Source organism: Mobula birostris, chromosome 19 (assembly GCF_030028105.1).
Source record: "Mobula birostris isolate sMobBir1 chromosome 19, sMobBir1.hap1, whole genome shotgun sequence".
Classification (NCBI taxonomy): Eukaryota; Metazoa; Chordata; class Chondrichthyes; order Myliobatiformes; family Myliobatidae; genus Mobula; species Mobula birostris.
Window position 1 is genome coordinate 8,122,655 of NC_092388.1, and position 16,852 is coordinate 8,139,506.

General features: G+C 40.8%; 1 protein-coding gene across 7 annotated transcripts in view; it reads left to right on the plus strand.

Annotated features, from left to right (window-relative positions):
* LOC140212421 (RNA-binding motif, single-stranded-interacting protein 3) overlaps positions 1 to 16,852 on the plus strand; it is a 1,294,896-nt gene that overhangs the window by 846,177 nt on the left and 431,867 nt on the right. For all 7 annotated transcript variants that reach the window (XM_072283183.1, XM_072283184.1, XM_072283188.1 and 4 more), the window contains one exon: positions 7,887 to 7,945. In XM_072283183.1, the coding sequence (XP_072139284.1) occupies positions 7,887 to 7,945 (59 nt within the window). The remainder of the gene's footprint in view (positions 1 to 7,886; positions 7,946 to 16,852) is intronic.

Consider the following 16,852-nt stretch of genomic DNA (forward strand, 5'->3'; position numbering starts at 1 on the left):
TGGAATGAAGGAGAATGAGGTGCAACTTGATAAAGGTGTATATGATGATGAGGAGCATAGATCGAGTAGAAAGCCCAAGACAATTTCCCATGACAGATTGGTTAATATAAGGGAGGCGTAACTTTAAAGTGTTTGGAGGAAAATATAGGTGGGGGGGAGGCGGATGTCAAGAAGTAGTTTTTTGACACAGAGTGTGGTAGGTACATGGAATGTGCTGCCAGGCCTGGTGGTAGAGGCTTTTAAGAGTTCCTAAGGTAGGCACGTGGATGAAAGGAAAATGGAGATCTACGTGAGAGGGAAGGGTTGGATTGATCTTAAAGTAAGTAAAAGGGTTGGCACAACATCATGGGTTGAAGGGCCTGTACTGTTCTACAGCATGTTCCACATTAAAATGCAGCCTAACATCGAATGGCCCCCACGTTCTTCGCCACATAGTGATCAGCAAAGCCAGAGAGGAGTGTGATATTCTTGGGTCTGTTGATACCGAGAATGAATTTCAGACAAATTGGCAAACTAGATCCACAACTGCTTTGGCTGGGGAAGTCGGATCCCTCTGTCTGCAAAACCACAAGTCTGCTGAAGGCCAAAGGTGGCTTGTCCTCGGATCTTCCTTTGCTCTGACTTCTAATCTCTTTTTTTCCAGTCCTGATGAAGTGTCTTGGCCCCAAACGCTGACTGATTACTTTTTTCCATAAATGCTGCCTAGCCTGCTGAGTTCCATCAGCATTTTGTGTGTGTTGCTGGGATCATCTCCTGCTTTATTTCTTGTTCTCAACCATCCAGCCAAACTGTCTGGCTCTTCTTTAACATCTTCATCCTAAGTAACAACATTGAGGCCAGTTTCCAAAATTTGGCAATATAGCTGGAACCATAACATAAACAAAATAAGGTCCTTTCTTATGAAAATCGGCCAGTTCCATTTTATAACTTACTTCTGTGTGTGATTGTCCTGAAGATTTACAAAACCGCTTTCATCTTTTCCCATTTCTTTGAATATAATGTTGCATGCCTCTTCAGTTTCTTGATTAAAGAGCTGCATTCTCTTGCTGCTCTGCACAATCTGCTTGCCAAATGTACAATATCAGGCTGACCCACACATGCATTAAGTGCAAAAACCCAGCTAAGCAAAGTAAACAAGGGATTATTAGCATTCTACCACAGTGAATGTGCGTCATACAAGAAGTAAGCTTGCATGCATGTGCTCATCTGTATATGTGCAGAGGATATACATCAATTGATATTAGAAATTAGAAAATGTAATCGTATTAAGAGGTTAACAAAGCAAATGTACTCAGCAACACTGCAGCTGTATCTTAAAGAGAATTTTGCTTATTTGTGGAATAAATTGAGGATTTGTTTCAAACACATGAAAATCTACAGATGCTGGAAATCCAAAGCAACATGTACAATTGCTGGAGGAACTCAGTAAGTCAGGCAGCATCGATGGAGAAGAATAAGTATAGATTGGACAAATCCCAAGTCCAAATGGGAAACACCCAAGAAGGTAGTAGAGAATGACAGAGCTGAGATCCTGTGGGACTTCCAAACACGGATTGATAAGCAGGTGCTGACCAACCGACCAGAGATAGTAATACTGGACAAGCAACAGAAGAAAGCTATAGTAATAGATGTCGCAATCCTGAATGACTGTAATATCAGGTAGGAAGAATTTGAGAAGCTGGAGAAATACCAGGGCAGAAAGAGCAGATAGAAAGGATGTGGAAGGTTAAATCCAGGGTAATCCCGGTGGTGATAGGAGCACTTGGAGCTTTGACACCTGGACTGGGAGAGTGGCTCCAACAAATACCAGGAACAACATCTGAGATCTGGTCCAGAAGATGGAACTGTCAGAACAGCAAGGATACAGCACCAAACTCTCAAGCTCCCAGGACCCTAGTAGGGAGAAGTACACATGCACACACCATTCATAAGGGGTGAGAAAAAATATATGTGTGTGTGTTTCTTTTGCGCAAACTGTATATATATATATATATATATATATATATATGTGTGTGTGTGTGTGTGTGTGAGAGAGAAAATGTGTATGTATATCTGTATGTGTATATATTCCTATATATACATATATATATATATATATATATAGGAAACATGACTTGCAGAGTCTCTGAAATTGAGTCCGTAGGCTGTGGTATCAGAGTTGAGGTGAGTGAAACTATCCATGCATGCCTGTTCAGGAGCCTGATGGTTGATGGATAGTAACTGTTCCTAAACAGGTGGGACCTAAGGCTTTTGTACTTCCTGCCTGATGGTATTAGAGAGAAGAGAGCATAGTCTGGATGGTGGACGTCCTTGATGATGGATGCTGCTCCCTTGTGATAGCACTCCATGGAAATGTGCTTAGTGATAGGATGGCTTTGCCTGTGATGGGCAAGTCTGTATCCACCACTTTGTGTAGACTTTTCTGTTCCTGGGTATCGATATTTCTGCGGTATGTTGCTATCATAAGAGATAAAGGAAGTACTTCACTGAAGCAAGTGTGCAAGTCTTACATTTGGTTAAAGAGGGAAGTAGATTTTAAAGAGCCTGTGCTCTAATTAAACAATAAGACATGCAATTAAATAGTACCTCTGATTAAATGCAAACTCATGCAACTCTTAAGAATACAGACTAGACTGACCTACAACAACCAATGTGCTAAAGAAGAGATCTTTTTCAGTATATATAAATATATATATATATATATATATACATATATACACAAATTGAATAGAACGTTAATTATAGCCATGTCACCTTGTGTGACATACCAAGAACCGAGTATTGGGATTGAGGGATGCGATATTTGAAAATGTGGGATTCTTGGATCTTGAAAAGAGTCGAGAACTGGCTGGACTTGGCAGTCAATGAATGATTTGCCTGATTTTTGGGAGTTTGCAAGTCTCTATAAGGCTATTAAAATAAAAAAAAAATTCATGCCATCTTAAAAGTTTTTTCCCCTTGGCAGTTAATTTGATCAACCATTCCAGTCAGCCCCTCCCACCTCTATATCTATTATCCCTGTAGACACTTGAAACCACTTTTTATAACACTCTTTACACTGTAAATACCTACTGGTATTTACAAATGTTTATATGTAAATATGCACATTTTATTCCATATTTGTACTTCTAATTTGATTTTTGAACAATTCTTTATAAGTGTTGAATGCTGTTTTTGTTGCATGTCTCACCAACACACCACAACAAATTCTTAATACATTTAAAACTCTTAATACAGTACTGCTGGTGTTAGTGCATCTGTTCTTCCAGATGATCCTGAAAATCTTTTGTAAGGATCTTTGGTGGTATTGTTCCAGGATTTTCAGATGGTTGCTGTAGGTGGACCATGATTCCACTCCATAGAAGCATATAGACAATATTCTAATTTACATTCAAAGTTAACAAGGAGCAAGAGGATGCAGTGTAGTAATCAGAAAGGAAAATGATTCCACAGAATGAGGAGTACATAGAATCCCCTGAAATAAGTGCATTCATTTCCACTCACCGCCAGGCAGTAAATAATGGCCTCATCAGGTTTCTGGTGGCCAGAAACCTTTCTTTACTGTAGATGCAATACCTTTGTGGTTAAAGCAATGGATGGGGGTCCTCTGCAGAAGTCCTGAGGGATTGCCCATTTACAGTGGCTGTTTTAAAGATAAAGACTAGCTTTATTTGTCACATGTACATCAAGACATCCAGTGAAATGTGTTGTTCGTGTCAGCAGCCAATACAGTCCAAGGCTCAGTGTCTGTGAATCCACCATTCGACTGGAGGCCGAAGAAGGTGGCCTGTCCTGGGGTTAGCTGTCTGTGTATGTTGGTGGGAGGGAGGGAGGGAGGAATTGTTTTGCAGTTATTGCTTTGTCACTTGATTTGTTCGGTTTAAAACTTCGAAGTTCAAAGTAAATTTATTTTCAAAGTACATATATGTCACTACATAGAACCCTGAGATTCATTTTCTTGTGGGCATACTCAATAAATCCACAATAGAATAATGACCATAATAGAATAGATGAAAGACCGCACCAGCTTGGGCATCCAGCCAGTGCACAAAAGACAACAAACTGTGTAAGTAAAAAAAAATGAATAATAATAAAATATATATAAGAAATAATTATTGAAAACATGAGATGAAGAGTCCTTGAAAGTGAGTCCATAGGTTGTGGAAACATGTCAACAATGAGGCAAGTGATATTGTTCTTCCGAGCATTGTGGGCGTGCTATGTTGGCACTGCAATGTATGGCGATATTTGTGGGCTGCCCCCAGCACACGTTTCGGTGTAGGTTGTTAATGCAAGCAGTGCATTTCACTGTATGTTTTGATGTAGATGGGAAAAATAACTCTAAATTTGAAGATGTGCTGTGGGCAGCGCACAAGTATTCCATGCTTTTGGTGCAAGCGTAGCATACGCACAACTTATTAACCCTAACCTGTACGTCTTTGGACTGTGAGAGGAAACCGGAGCAGCAGGAAGAAGCCCATGGGGTCATGAGGAGAAAGTACAGACTCCTTAGAGACAGCGGGGGGAATTGAACACCAATCACTCGCATTGTAACCCACTACACTGCTGAAAGATTGTGTTTGGACTTGATGCCTAAATTTAAACAAATAATTTAAATGAACACTCCAGTATAATGATGAAGGTGTATTATGTTCTGTGAGTTTTATACAAGACGTGGTCTGAAATTCATACCAAGGCTTAAGTAGGCTAAAACCTATTGGGAGCAGTGAGAGGAGACTAATGTTGAGATTTATAGGGTCATTGAATCCTGTGGTGATGTGTTTGCTTTTTGTCATGGTTGGGAAAATGCAAGATGTTTACACTTGGAGGAAGGGAAAGGAGGCTGCTGTCAGTCTCGGCTTCTTTCAACTGGCTTCCAGGTAGCTTTATTAGACATTAAGACAAAGAGACTTTGACATCTTTCTCTTATTTTTAAAGTGCATTAAATTGCACTGCACAGTAGATAAACAGTTTAAATTGCTGTGCACAGTCGGCAAATAAAGTTTTTTCTTAAAAGGCTTGCTGCAGCAAAATACCGTAATTCACAAGCTGCACACAGTGGAAAATAAATCCAGTTTCCAAAAAAAGAGATGACTTGAGGGTGGGGAAAGAAAGATTTTGAAGAATCAGATGGAGAACATGACCTTGATGAGTGGGTCACGTTCCCGGTGGGAGGGATGTAATTAGTTGGCTACCAGGCTGCAGACTTGAATTGTTGACTATCCATTTTTCTCTGCAGCTGCTGCCTGACCCACTGAGTTAGAACACAGTAGGCACCCTTCACGTTGTTGTACCAACTTATATAAACATACTCCACAGACAGTCTGATCTTTTTCTCCATCGTAGCCCTTAACATCCATTTTCCTTACATCCATGTACCTATCTGAGAATCTCTTAAGTCAGAGTTCCCAGCCTGGGGTCCGTAGTCCCCTCAGTTAATGGTAGGGGTCCATGTCATTAAAAGATTGGGAACCCCTAGGGTAGATTTTGTATCAGCCTCTAGCACCACTCCCAGGAATGTATTCCAGGCACCCACCAGTCCATGTGTATGAAACCTTCCTCTGAACTTTTCCCTAAACTTTTCTCCACTCGCCTTAAAGTTCCCAACCTGGGCTCCATGGATCCTTTGCTTAATGGTATTGGCCCATGGCATAAAAAATGTTGGGAACCCCTGCCTTAAACAGATGTCCTCTGGTTTTATCCTTTATTGTCCTGGGAAAAAGCAGTTGGTTGTTCACTCTGTCTATGCCTCTCATAATCTTATATACCTCTATCAAGTCATCTCTCATCCTCCTTCACTCCATAGAGAAAAACCACTCAGCCTTTTCTCATAAGACACATTCTCTCACTAATCCAGGCAGCATCCTGGTAAATCTCCTCTGCACCCTCTCTGTAAGCTTCCACGTCCTTCCATAAATACAGTGCCTTGTAAAACTATTCAGGCCCCAACCCTTTGTTCACATAAGTGAGTATTACAACCAGGGATTTTGATCAATTTAACTGAGAGTTGTTATTTGGAAATAGAAACATAGAAAACCTACAGCACAATACAGGCCCTTCGGCCTACAATGCTGTGCCAAACATGTACTTACTTTAGAAATTACCTTGTGTTACCCATAACCCTCTATTTTTCTAAGCTCTTTTTTCACATGCAGAAATCACATGCTCTTTTTTTTCACAGCAGAGCCCAAAATTGTAAAGCATGAAAAACTAAAAATTCAGGACTTGAAATGTCAGCAGTTCAAAAGTATTCATCCCCTTTTGCTCAGTACTTAATTGAACAACCTCTCGCAGCTATTATAGCCAGTAGACTTTTTGGATAAGTCCCTATTACCTTTGCACAATGTGATGAAGCAAGATTTATCCATTCCTCCTTGTAAAATTGCTCAGGCTGTACAAGGTTATTTGGGGGAGAGCCTGTGGTCAGCATTCTTGAGGTCTTGCCAGAGATATTCGTTCGGATTAAGATCAGGACTCTGACTGGGCCCCTCAAGGACATAAATTTTCTTCATTTGAAGCCACTCCATGGTTGCTCTGGCAGTGTGCTCTGGGTCATTGTCCTGCTGAAAGACGAACTTCCTCTCCAGTTTAAGCTTTCTGGCAGAGACTAGCAGGTCTTTATCCAGGATCTCTCTATATTTAACATCATTCATCTTCCCATCAACCCTGACCAGATTTCCAGTCTCTGCTGTTGAAAAGCATCCCCGTAACATGATACTATCTCCACCAGTAGGTATGGTGTTACCTGGCTGATGGGCAACATTAGACTTATGCCACATACAATGCTTAGGTATTGAGGCCAAAAAGTTCCACTTTAGTCTCATCTGACCGTAAGACCTTCTTCCATGTTTTTGTAGTATCTTCTAAGTGACAGTTTGCAAAATCTTTACGACAAAGGCTATCATTTTTTTTTAGCCAGGGCTGCTGCTTTGCTGCTTATCCATAAGTATCCTTTTTGTGCAAAGCCTTAGCGATTGTGGAGCCATACATTTCATTTCCATTTGCAGCCACTGACTTCTGCAGCTCAATCAGTGTGACTGTTAGCAGCACTGTAGCCTCTCTTACAAGTGCCATTCTTCTCCAGCGACTAAGCATTGAGTGGTGGCCTGACCTAGGCAGTGTGGCCATGGTTTCATATTTTTTCCACTTTATCATGATGGCCTGCGCTGAGCTCCAAGATGTGTTCAGTGCCTTTGAGATAATGTGGTACCCTTTCCCAGATTTGTGCTTCTGTTAGTATTTCCCTGACTTGTCTTGAATGCTCTTTTGTCTTCATTTTGTTTTGGTCTGTTGAAAATCTACCATTCCGTTGGACCTTGCAGAGAGAGGGGGTATTTATTCCTCTGAATTCATTGAAAACGGGTGATCCTCCAGTTTTCTACATCAGCCAACACATAATACTGCATATTGCAGCTGAGGAAAGTTAGCATAGTAATTACAAAAGGGATGAATACCTTTTCAACCTCGCAATTTTATTTTTTAACTTTTAGTAAATTGTTGACAGGTTTTGGAATTTTTCTTTTGATTTGACATGATGCATGATGCTTTGCAGATTAGCTTAAAATTCCTACTGCAAATTTTTTTAAATTTAGAAAATTAGACATTAAGATGTCAAAATAGTTGTGGGGACTAAATACATTTTCGAGGCACTTCAAGGCAGTAGAAAGGAAAACAGAATGCAAAGTTTTGTGTTATAAATAAAATTATACAGGTATATAGGGCATTTTTGGAACCACCTCTGGAGTTGGCCACTGTATAGACACAAATCAAAATCCTATCTGGACCAAGTGACTTTGAAAAGAATCTTATATACAATTTGGTTTTAAACAGACCTTTTTGAAATGAATGGAAATAAAATGATTTTTTTAACATTTTATCTTTTTCAGATATGGAAAGATCGTATCAACAAAGGCTATCCTAGACAAAAACACCAACCAATGCAAAGGTATTTATAAAGTGTCACTTTATATCAGCTTTATACAAATGGATTTATATTCCTTCTGGGAGTAAGTTTCGCTCCACCGAAGGGATTTTTCAAAGATTTTTCCTTTCCATTTATTTTCCTTCCTTTCAATGGCTGAGAAGGGAAATTGTGGGTGACAATGTTATCTGGAGCTTGACAGCTCGTGATTCCTTTTCCTGTTATCTTTCTCTCTCTTTCTGAAATTGGCCTTTCCTATCAATCCACCTGCTTGCAAGATTTGAGCTGAGAGCTCAGCACATTCATGGTTTGAGGCAGGGGAATCTACAGGCACCTTTCACCCTATGGAATCCTTAATAATGCTAGCTGAGGTGTAAGGTCATTTAGATTGTGCACAGTGATTGTCAGAAGCTGTTGTTTTCCACAGGAGTATTCAATAGAGTGGCCAAATTGTACAGATAGCATCACATTCATTAGAAACAGCGAGCCCTGTCTGAAAAAAACAGATGCCGAAAATGGATCAAATTTACCTTCAAATAGCAACAGTCCTGGTTCCTTCATTCTAAGGCTGAAAGTAAAGCAGCCAGTGTCACAGGTGATCATATCAGTCTGTCGTTGAGCTTAAGTCATTTGGATTCAGCACCAGCTGCATGGATCAAGCAGCCTAAAGCACGTGTTTAGTCAAATTGTTAGAGCAAAGGGAATTTGATCCTTTTATTGATTCACATTCAGATCGTGGATTAACTGAAATATGCTCTTTCAGTGAACTACTGATACTGGGAATGAAAGGGTTAACGGATGAGGAACGTTTGATTGTTCTGGGCCTGTACTCGCTGGAGTTTAGAGAAATGGCGGGAGGAGGGAACGGTCTCGTTGAAATCTGTCGAATACTAAAAGGCCTAAACCGAGTAGACTTGGGGAGGATGTTTCTGGTGTTGCTGAGTGTAGGACCAGAAGGCACAGCCTCAGAATAGACGGGCATCCCTTTGGAACAGAGGTGGGGAGGAATTTCTTTAACTAGCAAGTGGTGAGTCTGTGGAATTAATTGCTACAGATAACTGTGGAGACCAAGTCATTGGGTGTATTTAAAGCTGAGGTTGATAGGTTCCTGGTTAGTAAGGGCATCAGAGGTTATGGGGCAAACTTTAGAGAATGAAGTTGAGAGAGATAATAAATCAGCTGTGCTGAAACGGTGGAGCAGACTCAGTGGGCCAAATGGCCTAATTTTGTTCTTATGTCTTATGACCTTTATTGCATGTCGTCTAATAACTTATTTAATATCACTGGTATGGAGATCTGTAAGAAATATCTTACTCAGTAATGATATATGCTATGTGAATTGCATATATATATAACTCCAGTTTCTTGATTGATTTCAATTTTAGGCCTGCTGTTCTGCTGTGCTGAAAATTAGATCAACCCTTATTAATGTAATTTTCTGGTTTTTGAAAGATCTTATCAGTGTCTACCAAATTCTTTAATTATAAAGTTACCAATTGGTGCTGGCCCCATTTTCATTGATACTAAATGATCTATGCTTTATCTTGGTTTGCAAGCCATATTGTGGCCATACACTGAAAACTGGCAGTGAAGGCAGAGCTTAATAAAGTCACCCGAAAAGCTCAGTCATGCCAAGGTTGTGTCCAATACTCCTCCTATACATTTGGCTCTCGAATTCTGGCTTTCCATGATAGTATAGCAATAGCTGATGTGAATGATTTCAGCGGAAGAGAAAGTTAGGTCAGAAGTGGCAAGATGTCAAATGCCCAATGAATACAATATTAAAAGTGACAATTAACTTACTATTCAGTCTGTTAATCTAGTGGAATTATTATAACTGAATGTTAAATTGACAGAAAACTGTTCTTGTAGAGTAATGCACACAAAACGCTGGAAGAACTCAGCAAGTCAGGCAGCATCTATGGAGAGGAATAAACAGTTGATATTTCAGGTTCAGACATTAATCAGGACTGGAAAGGAAAGGGAGGATAAGAAGCCAGAATAAGAAGGTTGGGGGAGGGCAAGGAGCACAAGCTAAAAGGCAATAGGTGAGAGCAGGTGAGGGGGGAGGTGGTTTGGGTGGTGGGGTATGAAGTGAAAAGCCAGGAGGTGTTAGGTGGAAGAGGTAAAGAGGTGAAGAAGGAATCTGATAGAATAGAAAATCCAAGGAAGGGAAGGAGGTGGAGCTTTGGGGAAGTAATAGGTGAGGAGAAGAGAAAGGCAAAGAGAGGAGTCTGAATGGCGAATGGGAAATGAGGGAACAGAGAGAAGGGAGAAATTACTGGATCTATTTTTGTATTTCTTTTTAGAGAGAGTGGATCGCTCATGAAGTCAAATTAATTGTGCTTCACGCTAATGTACAAGAACACGTGAAGTGTACTTGTTCATCACGGTTCTCTTTGTGTGATGAATGCTACAGCATCACATAAGGTCAGAAAGGAAACCACTGTGTTGGAGGGAGTTGTATATTATAACATTCAATACATGCATCCACTTTAAAACCTTTCTTTGAACTCATAGCAACTAATTGTAGATCAGCAGCTTTTGTGATCACAATATTTCAGTGCAATACTAGTGCCTCTTTAACATTAGGTTCCATGGGTCGCTTGTGATATCGTAATTTCATAAGTGAAAGTGGTGGATACAACCCAGTCCGTCACAGGAAAATCCCTCCCCACCATTGAACGTATCTACAAGGATTGCTGTCACAGGAAAGCAGCATCCGTCATCAAGGACGGTCACCATCCAGGCCATGCTCTCTTCTCACTGCTGCCATCCAGAAGGAGGTACAGGAGTCACAGGTCTCACAGCATGTGGTTCAGCAACAGTTATTATCTATCAGCCATCATACTCAAAATCAGAGAGGATGACTTCAATCACGTAACACTGAACTGTTACCACCACTGTTCAGCCATCAGTTCCTCCGAACTGACTTGTATAATTTCACTCTCCTCGACGTGGAACTGACTCCACGACCTGTTGACTCACTTTCCAGGACTTTACAACTCATTCCCAGTATTATTTATTTATTTTAAAATGTAATGTTTGTCCGATTTGCCCTCTTTTGCACATTGGATGTTTATCAGTCTTTATTATGTGTCGCTTTTCATAAATTCTATAGTATTTCTTTGTTTTCCTGTGGATGCCTGCAAGAAAATGAATTTCAGGATAGAATATGATGACAAATTTACTTTGATAACCAATTTACTTTGAGTTTTGAACCTTGAATATATATGCAAATGTTTCAGTATATAGGACCATCATTGCCTGGTATGAAAACACGAAATCCCAAGAATGGAAAAGCCTACAGAAAGTGGCAGACACTGTCTAGTCCAGGGGTAGGCAACCTTAAGCACAAATGATTTTCTACCATGCGTTATTCATTAATTTGAGGCAAAACATAATTAGATGTATTTAAATGGATAATTCCCATATTTCAAGCTTTTTATGGCATTTTTCTGGCCCACCGTCCGCTCATTAATACGCGATCCGGCCCACAGAGGCAAAAAGGTTGCCGACCCCTGGTCTAGTCCATCACAGGCGAAGCCTTCCCCACCGTCAAACACACTTATACAGAGCACTGCCACAAGAAGTTAGCATCCATCATTGAGGACCTAATGCTTTTGTACCTCCTTGCCCGATGGCAACAGCAGGAAGAGAACTTGGCCTGGATAGTGGGGAACACACACAAAATGCTGGAGGAACTCAGAAGGCCGGGCAGCATCTAGGAAAAGACTAGATGGTGGGGATCCTTGATGGATGCTGCTTTCTTGTGGCAGCGCTCCTTGTAAATGTGATCAATAATGAGGAGGGCTAATCCTGTGATGGATTATGCCGTATCAATTACTTTTGGTAAGCTTTTAGGAAATCAGGTTGAAGTTGCAGGGTAAACTTTGAACGCTTTTTGCACTCTGATGGGAGGGAAGTTGGAGTTGTGGTTCCTTTGGTTTGAGGAACGTCTGCTTAAGTATCCTGCTGAAGATGCCAAGTGTTCTCAGGCAAATGTTCACTGGAAATCCCACCGTGTTCTGGGGTTGTATAATGTGTAGAGTCTGGCAGCCTGGGCTTACAGGCGTGGATCCATTCAGGTATTGTCAGCACTCAATACGAAATGCCATCCTATTTAAAATGTCGAAAACTACTGCATATTATTAGCATAATACTGTTAAAGTATTGCAGGTGCTCAGAGTAAGAATTAAAAGTAGAGAATATTGGAAATATTCAGAAATTGGACAACATTTGTAGGAGAGGAAAACAAGTTGGAGTTTCAAGTCACTGACCTTTCAACGGAACTGAATTCTACCTGAGCGGTGACATCAAACTCTCAAACTAACTTGGGCGGCACGGTAGTGTAGAGCTTAGCAGCACACTATTACAGCGCCAGTGACCCGAGTTCAATTCCTGCTGCAGTCTGTAAGGAATTTGTATGTTCTCCCTGTGACCTGCTTGGTTTCACCCAGGTGCTCTGGTTTCTTCCCACATTCTAAAGATGTAGGGTTAGTGAGTTATAAACATGGGAAAAGTTTGCAGATGCTGTAAGCCCGGAGCAACACACACAAAATGCTGGAGGAACTCAGCAGGTCAGGCAGCATCTATGGAAATGAATAAACAGTCGACGTATTGGGCCAAGATCCTTCTTCAAGAATCAGAATCAGGTTTATTATCACCGGCATGTGACAGAAAATTTGTTAACTTAGCAGCAACAGTTCAATGCAATACATAATCTAGCAGAGAGAGAGAAAAAAAAATAAAACATAATAATAAATATACAAGTAAATCAGTTACACATATTGAATAGATTATTTAAAAATGTGCGAAAACAGACATACTGTATATTAAAAAAAAAGTGAGGTAGTGTCCAAAGCTTCAAAGTCCATTTAGGAATCGGATGGCAGAGGGGAAGAAGCTGTTCCTGAATCGCTGAGTGTGTGCCTTCAGGCTTCTGTACCTCCTACCTGATGGTAACAGTGAGAAAAGGGCATGCCCTGGGTGCTGGAGGTCTTTAATAATGGATGCTGCCTTTCTGAGACACTGCTCCCTAATGGTGTCCTGGGTACTTTGTAGGCTAGTGCCCAAGATGGAGCTGACTAGGTTTACAATCTTCTGCAGCCTCTCTCAGTCCTGTGCAGTAGCCCCTCCATACCAGACAGTGATGCAGCCTGTCAGAATGCTCTTCACGGTACAACTATAGAAGTTTTTGAGTGTATTAATTGTTGACATGCTATGTTAATGCTGGAAGTATGACGACACTTGCAGCCTGCCCCCAGCACAATCCTCAGACTGCCTTGATTGGTGACGCAAATGTTTCACTAGATGTGCAATTAGAGTTCATCTTTCTTTATTGATCTCCTCTCTTCACCATTTTATCACTGCCCCTGGCTGTTCCCGTTTTACCAACCTTGTTAGTGCATTTTACAGTAGTAATTTTGAAAGTTGTTTGAAAGGTAGGTGTACCTGGTAAATTCAGTGGTCCTCCGACAGAGCAGTTTTCTTTCTCCTGTATATACAGTGTTTGTGATTGAGTTGGAAAGCCTTCTCCAGTTTCACCAGACCAGGAAAGTGCTCCTATAGATCTTGGTGCCCTTCCAAGGAAAGCTGAAATCCTGCCATGTTGATGTCTTTGGATCTGACATTGAACAAAGCATTAGGTTCTGTCGCTGTCTTACAAATGCTGTCCTAAAATTTCACTTTTATGTGGGAGCACAATTTACACCAACAATGGTTTGCAGAATTATGTTTATAGAAGTGCAGCCATTATGATTAAATAAAAGAGAAAGACAAATTAAAAATTCTCTCCTGTAGCAAAATGCTCAGTATCAGAATCAAGTTTATTATCACTGACATATCACACTATGCATACATATATAGCTTTGGTGTCCAAGACTTTTGCACGGTATTATACTAATTTTATGTATTACAAGGAACTGCTGCTGTGGGGAAAAAAAACATTCTGATATGGGTCTCTATTGTGGACTGAGAGTGGGAACGGGGCAGGGAGAGGGGAATCATGATTGGGAAAAGGGAAAGGAAGAGGAGAAAGAGCAGGAAGCACCAGAAAGCTGTTCTGTAATGATCAATAAACCAGTTGTTTGGAATCAAATGCTCTTACCTGGTGTCTCAGTGCTGGGTGTGTCTGCACCCATGCCAACCCCTGCCCCGGCTGTCCTTTGTCCCACACCATCCCATGGCATTCCACCCTCGCTACTCCCAACATGCTTTGCTCCCACCAGATTTAGAAAATCGCTTTCCACTTCACGTTGATAAGTACAGTACTGTGCAAAACCCTTAGGCACCCTAGCTATATATATGTGCCTAAGACTTTTGCACAGTACTATATGCCATGAAATGTGTTGTTTGTAGGAACAGTACAGTGCAAGGCATAAAAAATTACAATTGGTTACAATAAATAATAAATAGTGTGAAAGAGGTATAGGGCACTGACCATAGACAAATCAAATGTCAGAGGGGAAGACACTGTTCTTAAACTGTTGAGTATGGATTTTTGGGTTCTTGTACCTCCTCACCGATGGATAGCGAGTGGCTTTAATGCTGAATGAGGGAAGGGCTGTGCCTGTGAATGTATTTGGCTGTGTCTACAATCCTCTGCAACCTCTCTCAATCCTGTGCAGTGGAGTCTCCACACCAGGCTGTGATGTAACCAGTGAGAATGATCTCAATGGTACCTGTGTAGCTGACCTCCATTGACCATACCTACACGGAGCGCTGTCGCTGGAAAGCCGCATCCATCATCAGGGGCTTTCACCACCCTGGTCACGCTCTCTTCTCGCTGCAGCCATGAGGAAGAAGGGACAGGTGTATCAGGACTCACCCCACCAGGTTCAGGAACAGTTATTACCTCTTAGCCATCAGGCTCTTGAACCAGTGTGGATAACTTCACTTGCCCCATCACTGAACTGTTCCCACACTATATGGGCTCACTTTCAAGGACTCTTCATCTCATGCTCTTGATATTAATTGTTTGTCCACCCTGTTGGATGCAGTCTTTCATGGATTCTGTTATGGCTATTGGACTTGCTGAGTATGCCCACAAGAAAATGAATCTTAGGGTTGCAGATGGTGACGTACAGTATATGTACTTCGATAATAAATTTGCTTTGAACTTTTGAACTTTGAACTGTAGAAATTTGTTCGTGTCTTTGGTGACTTATCAAATCCCCTCATGCCAAATTGCTATTAGAAATTACTGTAATGTGTCAGTTTCACATCAGTCTCTCAGAACAAGTGAAGAAACCATTTACAGTAGCATTTAGTGCATTTCCGGTGCTGTTAAATGGCAAGTAAGTCAGTGAACCAGTGCAGTGTGAGGTCCTGTAAGCAGCATTGTGATGTTGTTTTTCAGTTGTGCTGGGTCGTTTGCCATTGTACCAAATCAGAATCAGGTTTAATATAAGACTATAAGACATAGGAGCAGAATTAGGCCAACTGGCCCATCGAGTCTGCTCCCCCACTCAGTCATGGCTGATCCTCTTCCTTCCCCTCCTCAACTCCAGTTCCCGGCCTTCTCCCCGTAACCTTTGATGCCATGTCCAATCAAGAACCTAATATCACTGAGATCTGTTGTGAACTTTCTTGTTACGCAGCAGCAGTACAGTTCAATAAAAATACAACAAATGTATTAAAATATTTAATTAAATAAGGAGTGCGAAAAGAGCAATGGAAGTAAGGCAGTGTTCACGAGTTCATTGCCCGTTCGGAAATCTGACCGTGGAGGATTAGAATCTTTTCCTAAAACATTGACTGTGTGCCTTCTGGCTCCTCAACCCCCTCGCTGGTGGTAGTAATGAAAAGAGAGCAAGCCCTGAGCAGTGGGGGTCCTCAGTGATGGATGATTATCAATATTTTCATATTTTCCAGCTGGGAGTGGAGCACTAAACCAAATTTATATTCCCTATTATTTTCATCAAATTGTTCAGAGTTGAGAATTTAAAAAGTGGTAATTCATAATGAATAAACCTAGAGAAGGAAACGAGCACAACATTTGAACAAGGTATTTGCATTTTACGGAGGAATTAACATGAGTTCATCTAATCAGTGAATGCTGTTCTTTGTGCATGTTAAGCTGAAATCCACAGGGAGAATGTCATGCCTTCCTTGATCCATTTATTTGGTATTTGTTTGTAATTCAATTAAGGAACTGTACCTGTGTTGTGGTAGCTAACCTTTATTATGTATTAAATAACATTATTAAGAATCATAGTCATAGAAAAGTACAGCTCAGAAACGGGCCCTTCAGCCCATCTAGTCCTTGCTGAGTCATTTAAACTACCTACTCCCATCGACCTTCACTGGGACCAGAGTCCTCCAAACTCCTACCATCCATGTACCTCACCAAACTTCTCTTAAACGTTGAAATCGAGGTCACATTCGCAGCTCATGCCACACTCTCATGACCCTCTGAGTGAAGAAATTTAATAATATTAAAGTAATGAAAATATTATTAAAACCAGTGGTGAAGCCCCACAGTCAATATCATAGGTCAGTCGTAAGACTGGAATCAGTGGAAGAAATGGTGAGCAATTCAGGAAATTCTGATTACTAAATTGCATTTCCTGTCAATTAATACCCAATTAAAACATAGAACATTACAGTACAGAACAGGCCATTCAGCCCATAATGTGCTGACCTCTTAACCTACTCGAAGATCAATCTAACCCTTCCATTCCACAGAGCCCTCCGTTTTTCTATCAGAAAGGCAGGTGGAAGAAAAAATATCCACATAACATATCTGCTAAATATTAATTGCAAAAGTCAATATAACCAGGTAAACTGCTCTCTCTGAATATTAGGCATGGAGGGGAAATGTCTTTAAATCATATGCTTTTCTCTTGTAAATATCTGTCATACCTTGTTGCTCTAATAATTGTAACTTGCTTGAGGCATACGAGGTGTTAAAAGGCATAGAGGGTGGGC